The 23,682-nt window shown below is 39.9% G+C and overlaps 1 protein-coding gene across 1 annotated transcript; it reads right to left on the bottom strand.

The window, feature by feature from the left end:
- Nucleotides 1–483: 483 nt before the first annotated feature.
- On the bottom strand, nt 484–23,540 carry golim4a (golgi integral membrane protein 4a). The gene is made up of 16 exons (XM_046074785.1): nt 22,861–23,540; nt 10,137–10,211; nt 9,560–9,609; nt 9,298–9,351; nt 8,946–9,096; nt 8,576–8,658; nt 8,236–8,319; nt 6,440–6,661; nt 5,810–6,067; nt 5,111–5,385; nt 4,067–4,143; nt 3,863–3,936; nt 3,243–3,449; nt 3,024–3,092; nt 2,622–2,711; nt 484–1,681 (listed from the first exon to the last, which is right to left on the bottom strand). The coding sequence occupies exons 1-16, from the start codon at nt 23,045–23,047 to the stop codon at nt 1,535–1,537; spliced, it is 2,103 nt and encodes a 700-aa protein (XP_045930741.1). The 5' UTR covers nt 23,048–23,540; the 3' UTR covers nt 484–1,534.
- Nucleotides 23,541–23,682: the final 142 nt, after the last annotated feature.

The raw sequence follows: 23,682 nt of genomic DNA, 5'->3' as shown, positions 1-23,682 counted from the left end.
TTAATAGTCAAAATATTAGGTCCTCTTCTTTCTACTTTTCCTTGATTTTGCTTCATAAAAGTTTCAACACTTGAAGGAAACTCCTTATTTCTATGTTTTAATGTTGCTGGGGCAAGGATTGCTAGGACTGTTGCATCTCATCTTCTTTACTAAACGGCAAAAGGAAGTAAAGACGCAGCCCTCCATAGCCTGTAGAGAATTTGGATTGCTTTTTATCATTGCAACGTTATATTGTCTTCAACAGAAATGATAACAGCATAGCATAATTATAAAAGCAAAGTCACAAACATCATTGGACCAAAGTGCTTTTCATTTAAGAATCCTGCTGAACACAAGATCTTTTGCCTTATTCATACTGCCTCCAGAGGCGTTGTTGCACGCACGCACGCACGCACACACACACACACACACACACACACACACACACTCCTACAGATTGATTACCTTCAAAGTACAGAATCAGATAACACAATCACAATTATCTGAAATCCTTTGATCTCTTTATTCCACACACACAAACACACTTCAGGTGGAATCCCACTTTTTTTGTATCAAATATAACAGGTGGAAAAATGCATTTATTTAACTATACACTGTACAGTAGACTTTGAGATTTTGCAGTAAATTGCATTCAGGTTGTGAATTTAAATTCACACCAGCAGTTGACATGAAACAGCTATCCATTTAAGGCTATGCTGAAGCAATCTGCAAGAGGTTCCGCACTGACTGGCATGCTCGTATCTCTCCTGTCCTATTGAAATACGCTTCTAAATGTAAAATGACTCATACCTAGAAGAGGTTTCCAAGAATGGAAAGGCACATGTCACAGTGTGACACCTTCAGCACAGAAATGTCTCTCTGACTTGAATTTGCAGAACTATCCAGTGGAAATACTCCTGTGCATCAGCTTCAAGAAGTTGGTAAACGCCATTATGACACAAACTAGTTGAGTAAGGGGACATCAAAAGAAGTGTTGCACCTTTTTTTCCTTTTTTTTTTTATGATTGTCAAAGTTGTTACAATCAACAATAAATAACAGAAAACAACTCGATCGATTGGAATGACAAGATGTACATTTAACTTTGAGCTCTACAAAAGAATACAGCGGTTTGCATAAATCATACATATAAAGGCCTGAACATGAGGACACCAGAATAACATAATTTATCTTTGTGGGTTTTTTTTTTTTGCACATTACTCAAAGGCAGCACATGATAAAAATATATTCTCTGCCTGTCTGCTGATAAAAATATAACCAGACAAGCAATCAGGCAGACATGCTAGTAGACAGGAAAGCAAATGAATAAAAAAAACATATACAGTATATGTCCCATTTCCCTCACAAATTCTGTCCATTTCCACAGAGTGAACTGCTCTCTACTGCATCCCATCTTCCATAGTATCCCAATATTCCTAAGTGGGATTCTGAATGGATGGCTATTTTTATTCCACTGGGAAACAAGGGAAGATAAGACCTGATATGCTCCATGGGCAGCTGAAAAGGCACTGCAACTGGTCAAAGTCTGCGTCTGTCTCACATTTCTGCCCTCCGATTGGTTCCCTTGTCTCGACCAGCCATATCCTCCTCTAAATCCTCTTCGTAATTCTCTTCTTCATTATTCTCTGCCTCTTTCCTGTGATCCCCTTCCTTTCTTGGTCCATCCTGGTTTTTCACTTCATCCTGGAGCAAATCACAAGCACACAACGAGACTATTTAATGGCCACTATATGCAAATGTTGGATATTTTCCCACTGAAGATGATCATTTCATGCATTTATTCATGACACAGTTTAACTTAGGTGTAAACGATATTATCCGTCTCTGTGTTTACCTCTTAGGCTCATAGACTGTTTACATTTTACAAATTAGGAGTAGAGACAACAAAGTATGTAGGCATAATCATTTTTACACGCACAAAACTGACTGTGCAGCGTTCCTGGCAATCACCTAGGGATTATAAATAAATGAATGTCTCTCTCTAAGCAGGTCAGGAGTCAGGGTCAGTTACACAACAGAAAGAAGAAGGGAGTCAAATGTCTTGCTTGATATACTATAGTCATTTTGATAGAAGTTATAAAATGTGCAAGCTTCTCAATTCAAACTGATTTCCTCTTAGGGCAAATGAAATAAACTAAGCCCAGGCTGTAACCTGACACCCCAACAAACTCAACACCTGATCTCATTTACCAGGACACACACGGGGCAAGGTTCAAGTTACATGGACAAAACACAGGCATGCGCTCACACGCACTCATGCTGACACAGTTTCCTCCCTGTGTAGCCAATACGTCAGTGTCGTAAATATTGCTTTCCGGATGTGATATCAAAACATTTTACCTGTTTACAGGTGTCTCAGGTGTGGCAGTCACTGTGGCTGAATTTAGAAACTGTTTTAAAATGCAGCCTCCAAATGGCCACTGGATGCTTGACCCAAGAAAACAGACTATTGTGAAGTGACTGAGACTCCTTTGAATATATTAAGTAAATGGGTTTTTACTATTATATAAAAATACATTAGCAGTTTGGGTTGTGGAAATAAAATGCTGTAATGAAGAATTTCAGATGCCTTGAGGAAAAGGCTAGAAATCCTGTGACTCTGGTTCCCTGCAGAAACACCCACCTGTTCTATGTTCTCCTCATTATATGTATCCTCGCCTTCCTCCTCCTCCTCCCCCTCTCTCTTCTGCCCACCAGCTATGTCCTCCTGAGCCTTCAGAACATCAACAATGAGACAAAGAATCACACAAAAACTATTTCAGGAGTAAAAAAAAACAAAAAACACAGCAAGGTAAAACCAAAGATACAGTTAAACTTATATTAAACTTACATTGTAGTAAACTTATCTGTATTACATGGTTATGTTCTCCTGCGCGTTTGGGTCAGTGTGAGACACACTATACATGTCTGTTTAGTTTTGAGAGTGAATCTGCCTCAAACTTCCATGTATTCCTTTTTTAACTCCTTCATATATTTTGTGTTACTCAACATGTAAAGCATGTGTCAGAGCATGAGTGTTACACACCTCGTCCTCTACTTCCTCTTGGTACTGGTCATCCAGCGTGTCTTCCTGTTGATCTGGGTTTCCAGCTATCTGAACACACACAAATCACGCGCACACAAGTTAAAACACTGCTAACACAGTTAAAACACAAGTCTCTGTCAGCACTGCAGCTGCTACTGTCGATGCTAAATATAGTTCCTGTTTATTTGACCGTCGCCGTTCTCTGACCCCTTTACTCACCACCAGTTCCTCCTCCACAGCAGGTTGTTCGGGGCCCTGGTGTTTGTCTATGTGCTGGGCTGGTGCTGCCGGCTCCTCTTCCTCCTCTACCCCCTCGTCTTCCTCTTCTGCGACCCTGTGCTGCGGTCGCTCGTCCTCAGCCTCCTCAAACTCATCCTCTCCCTGGTTGTTGGGGTCGTCCTCGGGGTCCAGCTCACCATCAGCACCCTAGAGAAAAGGAAATAATAGTAAAATAACACTGAGGAGACTAAAGAAGAGATACAACATTGGCATGAGACAGAGAATAAGTGCAAAAGACTGATAACTGAATATTTTTGAAAAAAAAAAAACTGATTGTGGCAGTCAGTGTACTCTAATGTTGTATTAATTGCCTTGTTGGTATTCAGACAACTTATCAGATCACTGGGTTGACTGACAAGTGGAAGATAAATATGCCAGCAAAGGACAGTGGGTGGGGAGGATGAAAGACTTGATTTCTGGATGGATTGCTCAAGGGACGTATGACACATGGTACACTGGTGTGAATGTTAAGTGACTGGATGAGCTGAAGGGACAGACAGATGATAAAGGATGCATGTGTTAACAGATGCAGTGAGCAGGATGGATGGTCAGGCAGTTACCTGCTGATGTGGCGGCACTCTGTGATCCACTTCTTGTTTCTCCTCCTCCTCATGTAACATGTGAATATCTCTGTCTGTTAACACACACAAAACATATGTCATGCTATATTGCTAATAGGATGTAATGATACACATTCTGAAGTATCTTATCTGGATCCCAGGATGCTTTTTATTTATTTTTTACTGGTATTCTTTCTGTCTCACCTTCTTCTTGGTCAGTGTGACGGTCCTCTTCTCCCTGAACGATATCGTTGTCCATGTTCTCGTACTCTGCCCTCTTCCTACTTACAGCAGAGATAGTACAGGGCAGTCAGAACAGCACAGGCTCTATGTGCCACACCAAAACAGGGCTATAAATGTTGAGAAATATGCATGTGTACTATAGTGTGTTTAAAAATGTACTATTAGCCACAGAGCAGTTTTTCTTCAATACTTTTTTTGAGCTCTTGAAACATACCTAGCTCTATTTACATAAAATAATGTATGTCATTTGTGTGGTAGAACAACATATAAAAGGCCTATATAATTTTCCCTTATATTACATACATTATTAAATTTAATAATTATCAAAGCATCAAATGTTTCCTCCTGGATTATGGATATATGTTAGTTTGCAGGAAGAAGATTTTTACTATTGCTCAGGTTAATCAATGCAATGCTTGTCTTATTATTTGACACTTCTTCAGCAAAAGATCATGATGGCTGACACAAAGAGCTATTTAATGTATTTCCATATGAGAGGATCAGCTCTGTACTAAAGAGGGAATTATTGTTAATTTCTTAACATTTGGTGGCCACTCACAGAATCTCTCAGTAGAGTGTGTAAATGTATTGTCAAAGGGTCTCTACATTGACTAAGGCTAGGTCAAAAGGTGAAACAGGGTTTTTGTTCATGTCTGGATGGATTTCACGTTGCTTTTTTGTTGTTTTTTTATGTTACTTTCTTCCTGTATATGTATGTTTCTTACCGTTTATTATTTATGTTACTATATGTTGTAATGCTTGTTTCAGGCAGCCACCATCTCCATGTGGCCTTTGAGTATCAATGATTCGAACAGGACAAATGAAATTGGATTTATTACCTCCTTTGTATTGGCATAGCAACAGAAATCTCAGAGGTGGATATCGTAATCCCTGGACACATAAAACTGATGCTATCTGCATAGCTCGAAACCGCTCAGTTTAAGTAAGAAAGTATATTTTTTTGAATTTTGGGCACCTGATTTTAAAATTGATTTGAAATCTGACCTTTGGGGCTCCTGTCTCAGCTGCTGCTCCTGTCCGTCGGCCTCCCTTTGCTGCTGCTGCTCTCTCTCCTGTTCCTCCTTCAGCCTCTGCTCCCTCTCCTTCAGCACCCGGTCTCTCTGGACCTGCAGGGCCTCCTGACGCTCCTGAACCCGCCTGCGCTCCTCAGCCCTTTGAGTCTCCAGGCGCTGCTGCTCCTGCTGCTGCTCGTAGGGCGACTTCACGTGTTCCACCTCGGCGTGCGCCTTGTGCTGCAGCTGGGCCTCCTGATGGGGACCCTTTTGACAAGATAAACAGATCCACAAGGAGCAACATGTGGAGCGGGGCAAGAAAATGAGTCGCTGCTAGTTTGAGACATAAACATAGAGGTAAGCTTTAAGTGATCCTTTGGGAAAGTTCAACAGATGAAAATGACAATGATGAGCACAACACAGAATGAGCAAGCTGCCATTAATCATAAGAAGCAAACACTGAGGAAAGGTTGTGATTTCTTCTGGTTCCTCTAGGATTTAATATAAGTGATTACCACTTCAATATGAGCAGCAGCTGTGTCCCCAATCTGACAAGGACACACGTGACTAATTTATGATTCGAAGGTTTCTTATGTTGCTCAATGAAGCTAATCCGAAACAATTTGAACGACAGCATAGGCCCGTTTTAACCCTGTTCAGATAAGACTGAGTTGTCTAGACCAGTTCTGACCAGTTGTGGCTGGCGTCTCTGTCGGTCCAGGGCATTCTCGTCCGGCTGTTTCTGTTCCAGCTCTTCGTCTTCCTCTTGCTGCTCATCCTGCTGTTGGTCCGGGTCCTCCTCCAGCTTCTGAGGCTGTCCTGCTTGAGCCATCTCCTCCTCCGCCAGCTCCCTCTTCCTCTCTGCCTCTCCCTCTCTATCCTCCTCATGGTCTGACAAGGATTGCTTGTAAGTCTCAGACAGAGCATGCACCTCCTTTTGATGGTCCAACTGAGGACAAAGTAACAAAAAATATCATCAGCCTTTTTATATTTACACTTTGCCTTTTGTCTTGATAATTAAATGCTCCGTACTTGTATAGCGCCTTTCTAGTCTTTTCGACCACTCAAAGCGCTTTTACAGTACATCTGCATTCACCAGTCATACACATTCATACACTGAGCCTAAGTGCTCAAACGGAAACTAACATTCACACACATTCATATACTGAAATCAGGGTTCAGTATCTTGCCCAAGGACACTTCAACACGCAACCAGGGGGAGCCAGGGATTGAACCGCCGACCTTCCGATTAACGGCCAACCCGCTCTACCTCCTGAGCCACAGCTGCCCCATTAAGTGATCCTAAAGAATCCCACATTACCCTGGACTCAGCGTCCCGGTGACCCTGGTGATCTTCCTCATGGGTGGGCTCCTCTTTTTGTGGCTGTTTCAGTATTGTGGCCTGCTGGGTTTCGTGAATATGGGATTCGGGTGCTGCGGCAACTGCTTGCAACTGCTGGGGGACAGGGTTTTGTTCAGGCAGTCTCAGACTGGGCTCCCTGTTCAGGGATTCCTTCAGCTGCTTGTATTCATCCACCTGCATCTAAAGGGAATCAGATACACAATCTCAGGAGGGCTAAAATCCTGGGGGAATCATGTGATGCTGCGTGATTTTTAGCATTCAGAAACTCGTCTAATGTATGAACCTTTAGGACTCGACATTTTTCAAAACTAGGGTGGATATGATACATCAGTTCCAGTATTCTACTTTGAAATATTTTAATATGCTTTTCTACAAAGTGCTTGTTTCCCATTTTAAAAAGAAGCCTACATTGTCAAAGCTTTCCTACAAGACCTAGCCTAAATTAAATACAGTCTGAAATGAGAAAAATTATGATTTCATTCTGTAAATATCGAATTAAGACTAAACGAGAAGCAAGCAAATCCATGAATCTGAGCAATCATTCGATGTCAGCTTTCCATCAGTTTAGGGAGAAAGGTATGCGTCAAAGGTCATACAGGCTTTGATGACTGAATCTGGGCACCATGGATATCTATACCATCAAGTTATATTGATTTTTCAGTCTGGACCAAAGTGGCACAATCCCTACAGCCATGCTGCTAAATGTGGCTGAAAAACTACGCTTCACCTACATCTGGAAAAGATTACATATAACTAAAATCTTGACATAGTTCTCTCAAATTGACCATCCAGTTTAGACCATTAGATGACACCATCCTTTAAACATACTTTCTATTCAGGCCAGGGGGTTAAATTCAAAATAATTCCTCTCCTCACTCTTTGTCTTGCTCCATTCCCTCTTTTACATCTTGCTGGCCAATTGGCTGGAACGTGCTTTAGATGCACTGCTCTGACAGCCCTGTCTAAACCAAACCCCCTGGAGTGAAGGAAAGACTGTGTGTGTGTGTGTGAGAGAGAGAGAGAGAGTGTGCACCCATCCAACCAGAAGCACTGATGGAAAGCAGGACAGGCTTTAAAATAAATTAGCAAATGCAGAGAGAGCGAGCGAGACAGAGCGACAGAGAGAGAGGAGAGTGAGTATCCATCAATGCAGATGGATAGCATTTCAAACAAATCAGCAGAGTACTGTACGTTCAATAAACCATTCAGGCATTTCAAAGGTCAGTCTCTAGGAGAAACAGCAACATCTGATCTAATTACCCCAAAACCAAGCAACACCTCGGCCATATCTTTTTTCCTTCTCTACTGCGGATTATACAGACCACTGCAATAAATGTTTTTTTCTGCTTTATTAAGAAGGTTAATGTAAAGGTTAAAGTAAGACTGAGAGGAATGCAGAGCAAAGGAGAGATGCTTTAGTTGCACTTAAGCCTGACAGCTGTATATGCACAGTAAATGAGGCATCAGGAGTCAACTTTTACCTCATGTCTTGGATATACTCTTACAGGACTCACTCGGCTTTTCAAGCAGACCTCATGTTTTATCAGTCCATTTGTTCCCCCCATACTGACAAACTGTACACTGGTAACAGAACCTCCCCATCACCTGGCTGTTTTACTCCATTAGCACTGTTCTTTGATTGGGAAAGAAATATGTGACCAAAATACTTGTGTTGCAGGCACTTCGCGTTCAACTGTTGTATTCAGTGACTGAAGTAAACAATGAGATTGCATCTCTACATGCTGCTGTCCTACCTGTGCTGCAGCCAGCGCACTCTTGTGGTCTTCCAGTGTCAGTGCGAGCTGACTATGGGACGCCTTCAGTTCCTGATGCTGAACCTGAACACACAAGTACAATCAAACAGCATGAATAAAACATTTATTTTTATGTAGGGCTTAAATCTTACTGCTCAAAAAATGTTAAAGATCTAGAGTAAAATTTAAGATAAGAAAAAACGTGTTTTTTCTTAGGGGACTGACAACTTTATCTCTTCAATGTCAATGAGGGATATAGCACACATTTTATAAAGTCCTTCATATTAAAAGTTTTCAGATGTATATGACAAAATTAGAATAAAAACAGATTTATTTTCACCTGTGCATCCTGTAGCTGTGTGTGAATGTCATGGTGGGCTTTCCTCAGCTGTTTATTCTCCTCTCTCAGGTTATGTACACTATCTGCCATCACAAACAGGCAAATGCATTTACAGAAAGCATGCATCGAAACGGGAAACACGTGACACAAGAACAATATTCTACTGCAAAGAACAAACGAAAAACAACAGTTTTCTAAAAGTCACACATAAAGCACTTGGCTTCAGAAATGTCAGAAGATGGAGACAAAGTAAGAATGTTTAATGACTGAATTGGTCCTGTGTGTGTCTTAATGTACACAGGTTGCACATAAGCTGTGTGTTGTTAAAATACAGTACATAAAACTACAACAACAAAAACACCAGCAGTACCTTTGAGTTGGGAGATTTCCACCTCTTTGGCTTGCTGTAGTTTGTCATAGCGCATTCTGTGTTCGTCCAGCAGCCGGCTGTGGTCCTCGCCCTGGACTTGGTGCTGGTCCTGCAGCTCATAATACTGCTTCTTAAGGTCCTCGTGCTGGTTCTGAAAGACATATTTATCAAAGCTGAAACCCTTTCATCACACCAAAAAGAGGGATGTAGTGTGGTAAGGTCAGAGAGAGTGTGTTGAAATCGACCACAGAAAGACAGAAGGTTGAATATGAGGATGTCTGTGTTAATGGCAAGAATAAAGAAACACATGGAAATGTTTGTTTGTGTATGAGTTGATTATAATAATCTATACCTTTAGCATCTGATGCTGCACTTGGAGGGAATTGAATCTGCTGCTGGAGTCTTGCTGTTTGAGCAAAAACATTTTTTTTTTAAACTTTCATTCAGCAAAAAAACAACTAAACTCGGTTTAATGGTACTGTTAATGGCAAAGAGATGAAATCATTATAGCTGATGGTCAGGTGATTAGAAACATAAAATATATTCTCTAGACTGTTAAAAGTGATGATACTTAGTCATTGTGTGTGCCAGAGGCAGAGGATGTGGAAACATACCTTCTCCTTGTTGAGTGACTGTTGTGCTTCCAGTTTATAAACCAGATAATCTAGAAAACAGAAGTTCATGCATGTGATGAGTGTGCATTAACTTCGTGGGGGAGAAATGCAACACACAGATACTGACCTACATAAGCAAGGGGGTTCATTCTTGTAAACTGCACAAAAACTTTTTAATAAACACCTCAGTCCATTCACAAAAAATGGCACACGGCCCCTGAATCAGAAGTCTTCTTATACATCACTATGTTGTGGTCAAATAAAATCACCCATACTGTAATACTGTGTGTAATAATGTGATATTCTATACATATCTGATGCTGTAGATGACATTGTGAAATGTTTAAGGGGGTAAAAACTTATAACATGTATATGTATATAGCACATGCATTTGTCTAAAGTGACTTACAATAATAATGTGTTAAAGATTATAAGCATTATAGTATACTTTACTGCAGTCCAATATTTGTTCTACCACATGACACGCAGTCTGAGAATGAGATAGGAAGTTCCCACAGCTCCTTTGAATGATATACCCTCAAGAGTTGGAATTGAGCTTACATGTTATTTTTCTCACCTTCTTTGGCCTTTTTGTGCTCTAATCTCTCCTTCTGAAGAGACTTCTCTAACCTGGAGCGATGCTCATACACCACTGACCATGTAAAACAGAGATGGAGGGACAGTGAAGAGACAAATGAAGGGAGGGGGATAGAGAGAGAGAAAACAGAGGTTTAGTTGAGTGGTTTGGCCCAGGTAGAAGGTAAACAAAATAAAAAAAGAGCTGTAATTCAAATATGTACACTGCACAAAACATAGGCACCCACAAACGCTTATTCCAGAAAGGCAGACAGAAAATAGGATGTGTATTTCGCAGTTGACATGAGAGCCAGGTGTAATATTTGTTCAACCAGGCTGTGATCTCGTTACATGACCGCTCCACCATCAGCAGAAAGATGTGATATTCCTCACCAGACCGGTGGTCCAACGGTGTTTACAAATACTACTAGCTTGGTTCAGGCTGCTTCCGTGTATGGTGTTTGCACATTAGTAAAATTAGGAAGAAATGGAGGTGATTACAGGAGTTTCTGAAAGCAGACCGAGTATTCTTTGCCTTTATTTACAACTGTTTGTCAAGGTGACTGTACGGTAAATTTGAACACAATTATAATCTACTGAGTGAAGTTTAAAGAAAACTCCTGTGAGCCTGAGCAATCTATAACAGTTTAGGCTTAGCTCAGTGTGCATGTTTGTACATATTGTGGCAGAAGGGAGTTCAGAACAAGTAACAACCATGAAATGAAACCAAAGAGGAAGGAAGATTGGGGGGGGGAAGTGAATGGAGACAGATACTGAAGAGAAACTTCTCAAACATCTAAAAGTGTCCTGCTCATACTTCAGGAACACATTCACAAAATGACCTGGATGAAATGATTTATAAAAACTGAGCACTGTTTAAAATTATATGCAAAGTCTTGTGAATGCATGAACATGAACTTTCATTCAAATGCATTTCTCGCTAATCAGATTCAATTATTCATATTTCTCAGATTTTAACTGGAGACCGGTGTCTCTCCACAAGCTGCATTTTAGCACAAATCCACTCTCATTTCATTCAACACTGTAGTCCACACGTTGTACAAAGGCATTCGTCACAGACCAACTCTGTTTTGTTGTACATATGTATGGACTGTAAAATTTGTTGGAGAATACAAGACTTTCAGTGGTTGATATATCTACACTTTGACCAGAGCACTTAAGAACACATGTATTTGGTAGATAGTAGTCCCTCACCTCAATAGCATCTTTCTAACTTGCTTTCTTCACTTGAATTTCAGTTTTACTAGTGTAGTAGTATTATTGTTATGGATCTGCAAATACTTTCTAGTGATTACAGAATATCAAAAGGACTAAATCTACAATGATCACACATTTTAGAAATGTACAGAAGCTAGTTATACTTTATACATTCAAAACAAAAATGTGTTTGGCGGAAGAGCGGGTCACCGACTAATCAGAACATCGGTTTGATCCCTAGCTCCCCCCACCCCGCATGTCTAAGTGTCCTTGGGAAAAATACTGAATCCCAGATTGTGCCTGATCGCTGTGCCATTGATGTGCGAGTGTGAATGATTAGTTTCTCTCTCTGATGAGCAGTTAGCATGTGGCACAGACTTTTCTATCACTGTGTGAATGTGACATGTAGTGCGATGCGCTTTGAGTGGTTGAAAGACTAGAAAGGTGCTGTACGGTCCATTTACCATTATGAGCACTATCCTCACACAGTCCTATTTCCAAGTCATTCACTAAGTTGAGAGAATATCATTGCATTGCCACGTGGTGTATAAGTGATTGTAATAGTTGTATTATGTGTAGCATTTCATAACTTTGTTTTGATAAGTGACGAGAATAGTAACTCCCATCAACACGTCGGTAATAAATACTCTGTGCCCATAACCTCAGCGCATAATAATATAGGTCCAATAACCTGGACTGTGAACACTTCCGCAAGTTCCTTAATGTGCTCTGACTCTCCTGCCTTGGGTTGGGGGGTTGGGCAATAGGGTTGGGCGATGTCTACCAAATTTCCATCGGACGATGTCTACATTGAAACATATAACTAATGGCTACCTAAAGTAATAAAGGACACACATTCCCACTGATTAACTAAATACCTTGGTGGTTATTTAATGGAACTAGTAATGTAGAACACGTCTTCCCATTTTCATCTTTCAACAAGCTCTGTTCAATAGTCGGACCTTTTAATCTAAGGTTTTGTAAACAAACAGCAGCACCACCGGCTCAATCTGACAAGTTAGACCTTTTCAACGTGAGATCTATCTCATATAATACGTTTACATTGAATGATTTTATTATTTCAGCAGACTGATTTGATGTTCTTAACAGAGACATGGTTGCGGCCTGGTGATTGTCGTTCTGTCAGAGCTTTGCCCTCCTATGCATGATTTTATTAGTCAGTCCAGACTTAGTGGGCAAGATGTGGGAGGCTAAGCTGTGGTTTTTAATAAAAGTGCCACACTATAAAAAATGGCAGACTAGTGCTTGCTTTGTCTGACTTTCTCTCATTTGTGATGCTTAAAACATATTCTGTGCCCCACTCATAACTGTGGCCACACTCTTGTGTTTACACGTGTCAACTTAACTGATCTTTGTGTTTCAGATCAATCTCATATCATTTTTGACACCATACACCAGGCTGAAACTGCAATTTATTTCTCCTCTTTTCTCTGCCACTGTCACTGAAACCAATTCGGCTGATTATGATACACTAATAAATAATTACAATTTTCTCTGTACCTCCACTCACAATGCTGCTGCCCCTGTACAATCCAGATTTTGAATAATAAATGGTCTTTTACCTTGGCCCAAATCCTGCCCAAAAAGTCCCATTTTCAGCTATTTTACCCCAATTTGTTGGGATAACCACCTAGTAAACCTTGTCCCTAATTTGATATGCTTTCTGCAATAGTTAGAGGCTGGTTTCCAAACATCCGTTTACTGCCAAATCTTAGAAGAGACAGTTTTTTTTATAGATTCTGGAAGCCAAGGTAGACAATAAGGTTTTCAAAAAAAAAATCAAAGCAGATTAAACTTCTCTTAGTTACAAATGACATTTCAATGAATGCCAAAGCTGCAGACTGTTCCATTCTCATTTTACTAGACTTAACTGCAGCCTTGAGACTTAATACAACAGATCATGGCATCTTGATAAACAGACTTCATCAGAGGGTTGGTATATGTGATACAGTACGCATGGGTGGTAAATCTTTTTTTTTTTGTACCTTTCTGACATTTCATCGTGGTATACGGTATTTGTATAAAATAAAAAGTAAAATCTGAGCTGCTGGTGAAATCAGTCATTGTAGCATGTATGACATTGTCTAGCCCACAATGCGGTGTGTCTAATATGCAGTTAGACTAGAGCCCGACCGATTTATCATTTTGCAGATATTATCGGCTGATATAAGCTACTTGCAGATATATCTGCATTGCCGTTTATAACAGCCGATATATGACTATTAAAAAGAAACAAGACAGTCGGATTCTTCCCTCATGCCATGAGTGTTGCATAGTTTGCCCACCAGGGGGAGCGCTGCAGCTCCTCTGTTCAAAACACTGCAGCACCACAGAACAAAACATCAGCTGAGGAGTCTACCAGAGCTAAGGTGAGGAGCTCCTAGTAGCTCTCACAGTCAGTGTTCACCGGGAGTTGGTCTTTTGTCACGTCAATTACATGACTTCAATAATAATACAAATAGTCCTCATCAATTTTCCTCTTCGGACACCAGACTTGCTAACCCTTTTTAGATAACCCTTTTTTTTGGCTAACCTCTTTTTGGAGCCAGATGGTGGTTAGGAAATGGTTTCTCGTAGCTTTGGATAGAATTAACAGAGTGCTGGTGATAAACTAGATGTAGAAAGTAGTCATTGTGGCAGATTATATGTAAGGTAATAAGTACTGCATGACAAAATTATATATATATATAAAATGACGTGAGAGATGATATATGGTATTAATATTTTTAGTAATAGTACTATATTGGTATATTTTAGAGTTTCTGTTTCACTGGGCCGCACAATTCATTCACTATTTACTTTAATGTTCGTTAGTAGTGGTACTCTATAGTTCTATAGTTAATCAGATGACGCTGGACAAAACTATCGATTTGAAAACGATTAATCGTTCAGCCCTAGTCTCAACATAACAAATGTTAGGGATTATCTTTGTTTATGTTATCGGTTTCTTAAAATAAAGGGAAAAAGGAATATCGGCCAATATATCGGCATATCGGATATCAAAATTCTCAAATATAGAAATCAGTATCGGATTCAAAAATCCCATGTAGGGCGGGCTCTATAGCTTACTTAGACAAATCTTGCTGGTTTTAAATACTTATGGCCCATAGAGTAATTAATAGATAGCATTGCTCTTGTTTGGTAGTCCTGTAGTGTTATCCCCACCACTTGCTGTCACCATCAAGTCACTCCTTTTTGTGCACGTAGTAAGATTTGGTTGAGTTGAAGTGAGGGAGTGGCAGGTGAAAAGGTGAGCAGTGAAGTTTAGCAATAAAGTTACTGTGTAGGTTACAGTTTGTCCAAAAATAAAGTAGGTACCAATCTTATTTTTCCTTGTATATGCTTCCACTTAGTCTCATCCTATGCAGACATGGTATTGCATTTCTTTGTTATGCAGATAATACCCAGCTATATCTCCCCATTAATTCCTATAACCCTTGTGATTCGGGTTAAATTTCTTGTTGTTGATGTGAAAGCCTGGATGTCCGCAAATAATTAAATTCAGAAAAACTGAGATTCTTGTCTTTGGCCAAGAGATCCTGCAGGCACAGATCAGGGAATTTATTGCCTGACATTGCCAACAACATCAAGTCTGTGGTAAAAACAAACAGCAACAAAAAATGTAGGCGTATTTGTTGTGTGTAATGAACTTTGCTACACTGGTTTTGAAAAGTGATACAAATGTATTATAATAATTATTATTAAAAATGTTTGGGGAAAAATAAGTTTTACTTGAAATTTCTGACCTATTAGACACTGTAATCAGTGAGCCATCACTTCACATCACAAGACTGTTTCAGAATTAACATGTGACCTTGAGGGTTATACCTGTAAAAATAGATGAAATCTCTCAAGTTTCTCTCCCAGTTCTCTCTTTTAATAACTAAACTGACAGCACGAATTTCTTCAAACATCTCTGAGCTTGAACAAATGGGCCTGCCGCTACATGAGATTAGGGAGGTTTTATTGTGCCTGTTGGAGACTCTATACCCTCTCAGCAGTGAGTGGTGCCAAAGATGAGGCCATGTTGCTCTCATCTCAGCTCCGGCCACGCCACACACACACCCTCTCTCTAGGGTACAACATGGACTAGAGGGCAACAGCTACAGTTCAGAAAAGGGTTTCAATTGAATTATTAAAACCCACATTAGTGACACAAGGAAACATTATTAGTTACATAGTACATGTTATAGAGAAACACAATGTGCTTCACATAAAAAAACTATTTATAAAACATGACAAGACATGTTAAAGAGAGGAGAATATATAACAGGTTGGTCTAAAAGAACTTTTAATTTCTAAGCATTCCAATACGACAACATCACAAACTACAACCTCAAAAATTTACCTTGGAGCTGAATCAAACTCTTCACCACAGCTTAATTCAATATACTGAAAATATTTCTACAGATATTCATCTGCAAAGGTTTTACCACCACATGCACCAGTCATTAATGAATGTTCCCACTGTAAAATCAGTAATGTAGTACAGACTTTTATTCATAAAAACAAGCAAATGCATTCTCTAAAGCGTCTCAACACACAACTACACAACGATTCACTTTACACCAACTCTTACCTCGGTCAAACCTCAACGTGCATGGCAATGAACATTTATTGCCTGAAGGCTTAGAACAACAAAACATTTCCATCAGTGTGTGGTAAAAGTGCATCGGCTAAGCAAGAACAAGGGAGCTCTCTATCGTGGTGACCTTTACTGGTCAGAGTTGGCCAATGGTGTGGACGGTGAATACTATCAGTCACACAGGGAAACTGGCTCCAATATTTAGTTTGAAGAGTGTTTTTTGTGTTTTCAGACTCCCACCGTTGTACGCCCCCCCCGCCACCACAACATATTGTGGCTTTCAAACTTCCTCCTCTCGTGGTAATTCCTGCGGCTGTCTTTCTACCTCTTATGGGTAAACATAACCCACACATGTACCTTTATACCCAGAAAAGTCATACTTTACACAAGACTTGCCTGAAATTGGTGGGTTTGTTTTGTTACATTAAAGGCTACTCAGAAGAGCAAGCTGGTGGTGTGAGTTTCCACAGCTCATCTGTTTTTTTACTGTTATACTCTAACCGTTAACCTGAAAGACCTCAGATATGTGGGAACCTGGCAAGGAACTCGCTTCCTCCTCGACCGAATAATGAACTTCAAGATGAAGGTTAAAGGGCAGAGACATATGGACATTTGCTAGCCCTGAAAAATCTTAGCAAATTCTAAAATCAAGGCGTGATTTAGCTTTTAGTAGTGCCAATATTCACATGAGCTGCTGGTTTATATTTCAAATGCAGACAGCAGTGTTCTGTTGTGTGCTTTGATTTGTTTTGTTTTAAGTCCCATCTCAAGTCAGTGTTTGGAAGGTACTTGGCTCACAAAATCTGAACTTTTCATTATTGTAGAGAAATACTACTAATAATAATAATATAACCCAAATCGGGTTTGTTAAATCCAGGTACAAGCACATCTCAAACTCAAAGAACAAAGTATTTATTTCCTTTAGTCAAGGATAAAAACAAACATTTTATTGTGAAGCACTTTGTGATTTTTATCTGTGAAAGGTGCTATACAAACTTTAGTTACTTACGTACTACTAAACCATTCCATCTGTTGAGATAAGAGCGTGCATTACGATAAACAGCAGGCAACAACAGTGTTGGTGATGCAAAAAATATTACAACACTCATTCAGAGAGAGCTGCAATTATTTCATTTGATTAATGTTTTGCAAAATACATATAAACAATGATGTGCGTGAGGGAGTGAATGGGTGTTAAATCACAGGGACACATTTGTCAGAGTGCATGCATGACCACAAAGTGCCAGTTGATCCTTTTAAATGACAACAACTCCAGCCTGTGGTTATAGTGGGCAACAGTGAATCAATGCATCAGGCTCACAGCCCCCAAGCTATGGCCCGTCTCTAAATTTAGGACACAAAAAACTGAAAACAGAAGTCAATGATGGATATCAAGAGGCCCGGGCCATGTGCTTGGCTGAATAATCCATTGCTTCACAATGAGAGTAAGGGTGTGGTGCACAATAGAGTTAAGAAATACCCACTATCATTCAGAGTGTCACATTATACTGTAATGTTCTCGGTTTCTCGGTTTACCACTTTTGCAAAAAATTAAATAGCAGCCATTTGTATGACAATGACCTGAAACTGATTAATTGAAGCCATTTAGCTCAAGGAAAACAGATATTTAGTGGAAGTGGGTTAGGCTTGCCAATGTTTTCCCCCTAGGATGGTGATGGCATCAACCGCCTTAGTCTGCCTCTGATTGGTGAGAACTCGTTGCCTTCGTTGGTTGGGTTGATACAGAGACGTTATATAAAAAGGAGACATGCCACTTTAAGAATCCTCAATACAACTCTATGGGGAATGCCCGTAACGCCAAAAATGGCGGTTGTCCTGCCCCTCCCGCTAGAAAGCCAATCGTCTTCTTTTAACAGCCAAGGTGGGAAACATATTTCAGCCAATTGTGTGGTTCCATTGACGTAAGGAGTCTACTGCACATGCGTCACTACTACTTGTGACGCCCCTGTGTGGCTTGACACCTGGTCCCAGTGCTACACAGGAGATAAAAGCTCCACCTCCAAGATCATGTCTCTCTCTCATACTCCCTGCCAGCGGCTAAATCTTTTGGTTTATTTTATATGGATACCACAACACTCTACACCATGCTCACCCATCCGCACTTACACTACTGATGTTGCTGACTAACCCATAACATAATTTAAGCGTTATTTTGATTATATTATGTTACAATAAACCTTGTTAATTGAATCGCTGTGTCTTTTCCCACTTTTTGGCATGGCCTTTGAGCCTGGTCATGACATACTGGAAGTATAACCGGTCGGGAAAAATGACTTTTAAACCTTATTTTGACGCAAAGTCGTTAAACCTTTTCAGCGATTTTTAATCAGATTTTATTGCTGATTCTTTTCAAGTAGTTTTTATGTCCCGGTGACCAGTAAAAGTGCAGTTCTGGGTAGGACAGGTCATGCCTTCACCATTCTAGGAAAAAATATCAGAAGTAGTTCTTTTAAATTTTTAAATGTGGGCTGTACACCCTCATACAACTACCATTGGGTCAATGACATATAAAGCTTCTAAAAATGAATTTTTCTTTTCAAAATGGATATAATTCGTATATTTGAAATTATTTTTATTTCAAAGTGTTTAAATACAATTTCTTTTTACGTTTTTTTAACTTCACAGCCCAAAAAATGTCAGGTGGCGCAACCAAATATTTGTAACAATATATATAATTTCCTACTATTTATTTAAGTTATAGCTTTGGCAAGTATTCCCTAGAGTGTCTATAGGCTTAACAAATTATTATTTTGTGCTTGTGGTTTTTATCTAAGATTATTGAATCCTAGAGGCCAGTTATTTATTATCTTTAGCATCCAATTTTACATTTATTGATGGAAAAATAAGTATACAAAAATATAAATTAACATTTTCAATACAGTATCCATGATCATCGTTTTAAACCATATGTTCGCTTTAACCTATTATTTATCAGTTTAAATCAATATTTTAGCTGGTCGCACCACCTGACAATTCAGTTGCGCCACCTGACAACATATTAGTAATGACAGCGAATATACTTGAAAAATTGCAATTTTCTTTCAAATACAAAAAAGGTGTTTTAGTCAACAGTATCTATTGAAGTAATGAACTAATGATTAAAAACAGGATACATGATGTCACATTCAGTAAAACAACTGGAATAGGCTGCAGTGCAGTGGATACACTGTATTAGATTGTAACTAAACAACAATGTTTTTAATGTTCCTCTCCCTGTGCTTTCACTGGCTTTGCATCCATTGTTGCCTCACCTTTTTCTGTTCACAGTTTTCCCTCTATCTTCCTCATCATTGCCCCCGATCAGAGTCATTTAATATTTAGAATCTGCTAATTCCGAGTCTTGATCCGATACTTGTATTTTACTAGATAATACAGTTGCACAGTATACACTTCAGGATGGCTATGTTTAATTACATTTCTCTATCCTTAAAAGTATCCTCGTGTGTTGCTTCGGGGCAGCTTTGGATTGAGTTACCCGAGTGAACTCACTGTATTCTGTTTAGTGTTCATTTTATTAGGTGCCTTATTAAATTGGTAGTATTGAACGCAGCTCTTCTGACGCTAGTAAACACAACCTATTCTCATGAAAGAAGCTTAGAGAGTGTAAAACATTCTTAATTTAAAACACATTTTTAAATTTTCAATCCAAACATTAGAATAACTTTCCTTGCAGTCAGGGCCACCTGACATACTGGTTGCACCACCTGACTTTACAACTTATTTCAAATGAAACAGGCTTATAACATGAAACTTGTACTAACTTTCGCCTTTGCTAGCAAGTTCATACATATATTGTTTTGATTAAATAAAGGGTATTATGATAAATTAATAATTTTCAAGTATTACATTGGTTGTACCACCTGACATGGAAAGTGAACCAGTCTGACTATAAGTTAAACATCGGTATTTTGGGATTTACAAACCTTTTCACTCAGACATAAAGGTTACTTGGGGTCCTCTGGATGATGAAATAACCTGTTACTGTTAATAAATTTTCACTCTGGAATAAATGTCCCATGCTTATGGTTGTGCCACCCTGACAATTGAAAACATTAAAATTGCTGGACAGAAGTTTTTCTATTATCTCAGCAACTTTAAAACTATTAGTTTATTTGAAAGGTTTAAGCATAACATCATGCCACAGTATTTTATTTTTTATTTTAAAATCTTTTCTTAACCTGTTTATTTGCACGGAGTTTTAGATGCCAAAACATAAAATATTAACATTATAATGTTGTGAAAATGTATTCACACAAAATGGGTTTTGTAGAATAAAGTAATATATGTCGTGAATTGATTAAAATTACTTTAACAGAAAAGAATTCACTCGGACACAAAAATATGCATCATGTCATTGACTCTAAGAAATGGACACAGTAAAAAGTATTCAAGGCACTTAAAGGTGGGTAGGTAACAGTGGAGAATCTAGCAAGTGACCGCTAGAATTTGAAAGCATCCAACCTAAAAAATTTTACCCCCTCCCATCAGACCTCCCTCACAAGCCAGTCCCCCAGAAGACATTTTCATGCGCAGTGAGTGCACAGCCAGAGTACAGAGCCAGTCTACCTGCATTCCTTTCATTCTGTCCAAAACAAATGACTGGCCTGCTTATTACAGGCCTGCCACAGACTCCAGATTTTTCTCATTTTTGTGCCAGAGCATTTGATTTATTGATTGCTGTCGGGATGTAAGGAGAATGACAACGAATTTAACAAAAACATCTTCTGAAATAAATGACACAGTTCTCACGTAAGGCTGCCCAATTGGAAGCCCTAACCACTACCACCAAAAGCTTTCATATCAGATTTACTGTTTAACAGTGTAATTTGTCACAAAGTTCTTTACATGGTAACAAAACAAACACAGGCCTACGTGCATGTGTTTGACACTTTTAACAAACAAGATAGGTAGGGCAACTGCATGGTAGGCCTACTGGAACGAGCTGTGGATGATAGGGAGAGATGACCGCTGGTTAGGCGGATCAAAGGCTGCATTAAATTAACAGGTCCAGAGTCTGGGCTAAAACCCTGACACATTATTTGACTCCCTGATGTGGGCAAAAACTGAATAGATGAAGGCGTAGGAGCGGGCTCTCCGCCCAGCTGTTCATCTTAAACTCACGGCATAACACAAAACCTCACATCCTGTCAGCACAGCAGAGTATTTATATGGAGGAAGGAAATCAGTGAGGTTACTGTAGGACAAGGCTGTTTAATCTTTTGTGAATGTGGGGGTTAAGGTAAGGTTTTTAATTGAAACATTTCCTCGAAATGTTGTGAGACATACTGGGCTATAGGTCTACTAATGTGAGCAAGTGTCACTATTTTCCATATATAGCAATAAAGCAAATAGATTAGTCCATATCTACTGATTTGAATGTGGATGGTTCCTTTTACTGGAAGTGATAATGTTTTATGACTGACGAATAACTAGTGACTCAATGCTAACAGATCTTTACGTTACACGAATATCATCACGTTTTCTGGTGCAGCCAGGGATACTGTCAAAGATAAATTCTGATCCAGATGTAAACTAATTGGTTGCCCCTCCATAAAAATTTAAAACACAGGACTGGAACTAGGAATTAAATGATTCAGTGTTTCCCATTAATGAATGAGACCATGGCGGCCCGCTAGTCTAATTTGTTCTGCCATAGTTTCAAAATGACCCGAAAATATTTTTATTTCCACATACAACATAATAGTCTGTAATAATCCTGTGGGGAACACTGTGATTACTCAATGAATTGATAAGCAGATACACAGAAAATTGACCCTCAACTAGTGTCATTATCAATTAATCATTTAAAATCAGTAATTTTTTCAAGCAGAAATACTAAATATTCGACACATTGCAGCTTCTAAGCTGTGAGGATTTGCTTACGTTAAACTAAATAGATCACGTTGGGCTTTTAGACTGCTGATCAGACAAAACAAGCTACTTGAAGACATCAGCTTGGGTTTTTGGAAATCGTAGCAGGCACCATTTTACACGTTATTTTGTAATCATGGGACTAAAGCATTAGGGAGAATAGAAAAGACTACAATATGAACATGTCAAAATCCAATCCAAAAAGTAAAAAAGTGTACAATAACAATAAACAATATTGTCTTCAGTAGGACCTTGGCATTTATTTGGGACTGTACATAATATCAGGGTGGTGCAGCACTCATCTGGCTAACCCATAAAATGGTTTTAAAAACAAGTTACTACTGTGGGTAACACTGTGCTTGAAAAGGTTAAGGTATAATAATCTGTATACTGTTGAGATGAGCCTGGGGACACAATGACTATAACCAGGTGTGTGCTTGTTTGAGTGTGTGTGCGTGTGTGTGACATAGCCTCCGGTCAGCAGCAAACCTCACTTCTGAGTAGCGTGGGGTCTAATTGCAGTCTTACAGTAGGCATGCAAAAGGTACCTGTCCGTCTCTGTTGAACTTCACAACACAGTCTGTTCAGACCATAACCTGGTTAATCACAAGATTAGAAGGCTACTCAAGGTCAAAGGTCAAAGACTACAAAAGCTGCTGGTAAATCACTTCTTGGCTATACAGTGTAGTTACAGCCCAGTTAGGTCAAATGGCAGACAGTTTCAGTGGAGTCTTATTTTCTACACATTTAACGTTAGATGCAGTTTTAACTACCACCAGCCAATGTGTATTTTGGTTAAAATAAATTTAAGGCGCTAACTGGAATGCTGAACTGAACTATGGTTAGCAATGAATCGTTTAAAGTCCTCAGAGGCGTGAGTGTCTGACAGCAAGCAGGACAACCATAAAACTGCAGTTTTGTTAGTGGAGTGTTGCGTGACATTCAGAAGAGAGTGAGCTCTCACGCTCACATCTGTCACACACGCATCGTCCCCCGTCACCGTGTTTACCTTGGAGCTGTGCCGAGAGCGACTCTTGATGTTGCTGATACTTGAGTGCCATTGCCTCCGTCCTCTTGAGCTGCTTGTGCATCTCGTACGATATCATCCCCGCGTACATCATCCCGCAGACCACGGTGACCAGCAGGAGACACTGGAAGATCCTCCGCTGCCTCCGGGAGCACACCCCGCTTCCCATGTTGGACCCGCACCCCTCCCCGCTGTCTACGCGAAAACGCCCCGTCTCTGCTGCTGGAAACTTCCGACTCAACTTTTTACCTCCTGGTGAAGACTGAAGAAACACCCCCACCCCTCCCCTTAGTCCCCGCACATTTCCAAGCAGAAAAGACGAGTTAAGTGTGAATATGTCCCGACGGATACATTATTTTAGCATAGCCACATCCACTCAAGACCCCCTCCTCCTCCTCCTCCTCCTCCTCCTCTGACTTCAAAGTGGCCGCTCAGATTTTTCTCTTGACTTCACGTCCAACTCCTGCTTTGAGCTGCTGAAATGCAAGACTAACCGAGGCTGACGACTCCCGCTTGCGTCTCCGTTATCCCCGTGCAGACTTTCCCGACGCAGTTTACAGACGCTCATGTGTAAAGTAAAACCTCAAGTGCCCGACGAGGCCTCCGTAGCACCTTTAACTTTAGTAACGTGTCAGCCCCAGCAGCTGCCTGCCATCCAACTGCTACTCCGAAGGAAGTCCCTCCTCCGAAAGATCACAAATTTCCCTATCCCCGCCCCCCAGAGGAGTGCATTTCATCAATTGGGTGCCAGAGAGCTCGATCAAAAAGTGGCCAGGCATGTGAGGGTGGGATAGTTCGGAGACT

Source organism: Micropterus dolomieu, linkage group LG17 (genome assembly GCF_021292245.1).
Source record: "Micropterus dolomieu isolate WLL.071019.BEF.003 ecotype Adirondacks linkage group LG17, ASM2129224v1, whole genome shotgun sequence".
NCBI lineage: Eukaryota > Metazoa > Chordata > Actinopteri > Centrarchiformes > Centrarchidae > Micropterus > Micropterus dolomieu.
Note: the sequence above shows the minus strand (reverse complement) of the source record. Positions and strands in the feature narration are given on the sequence as shown.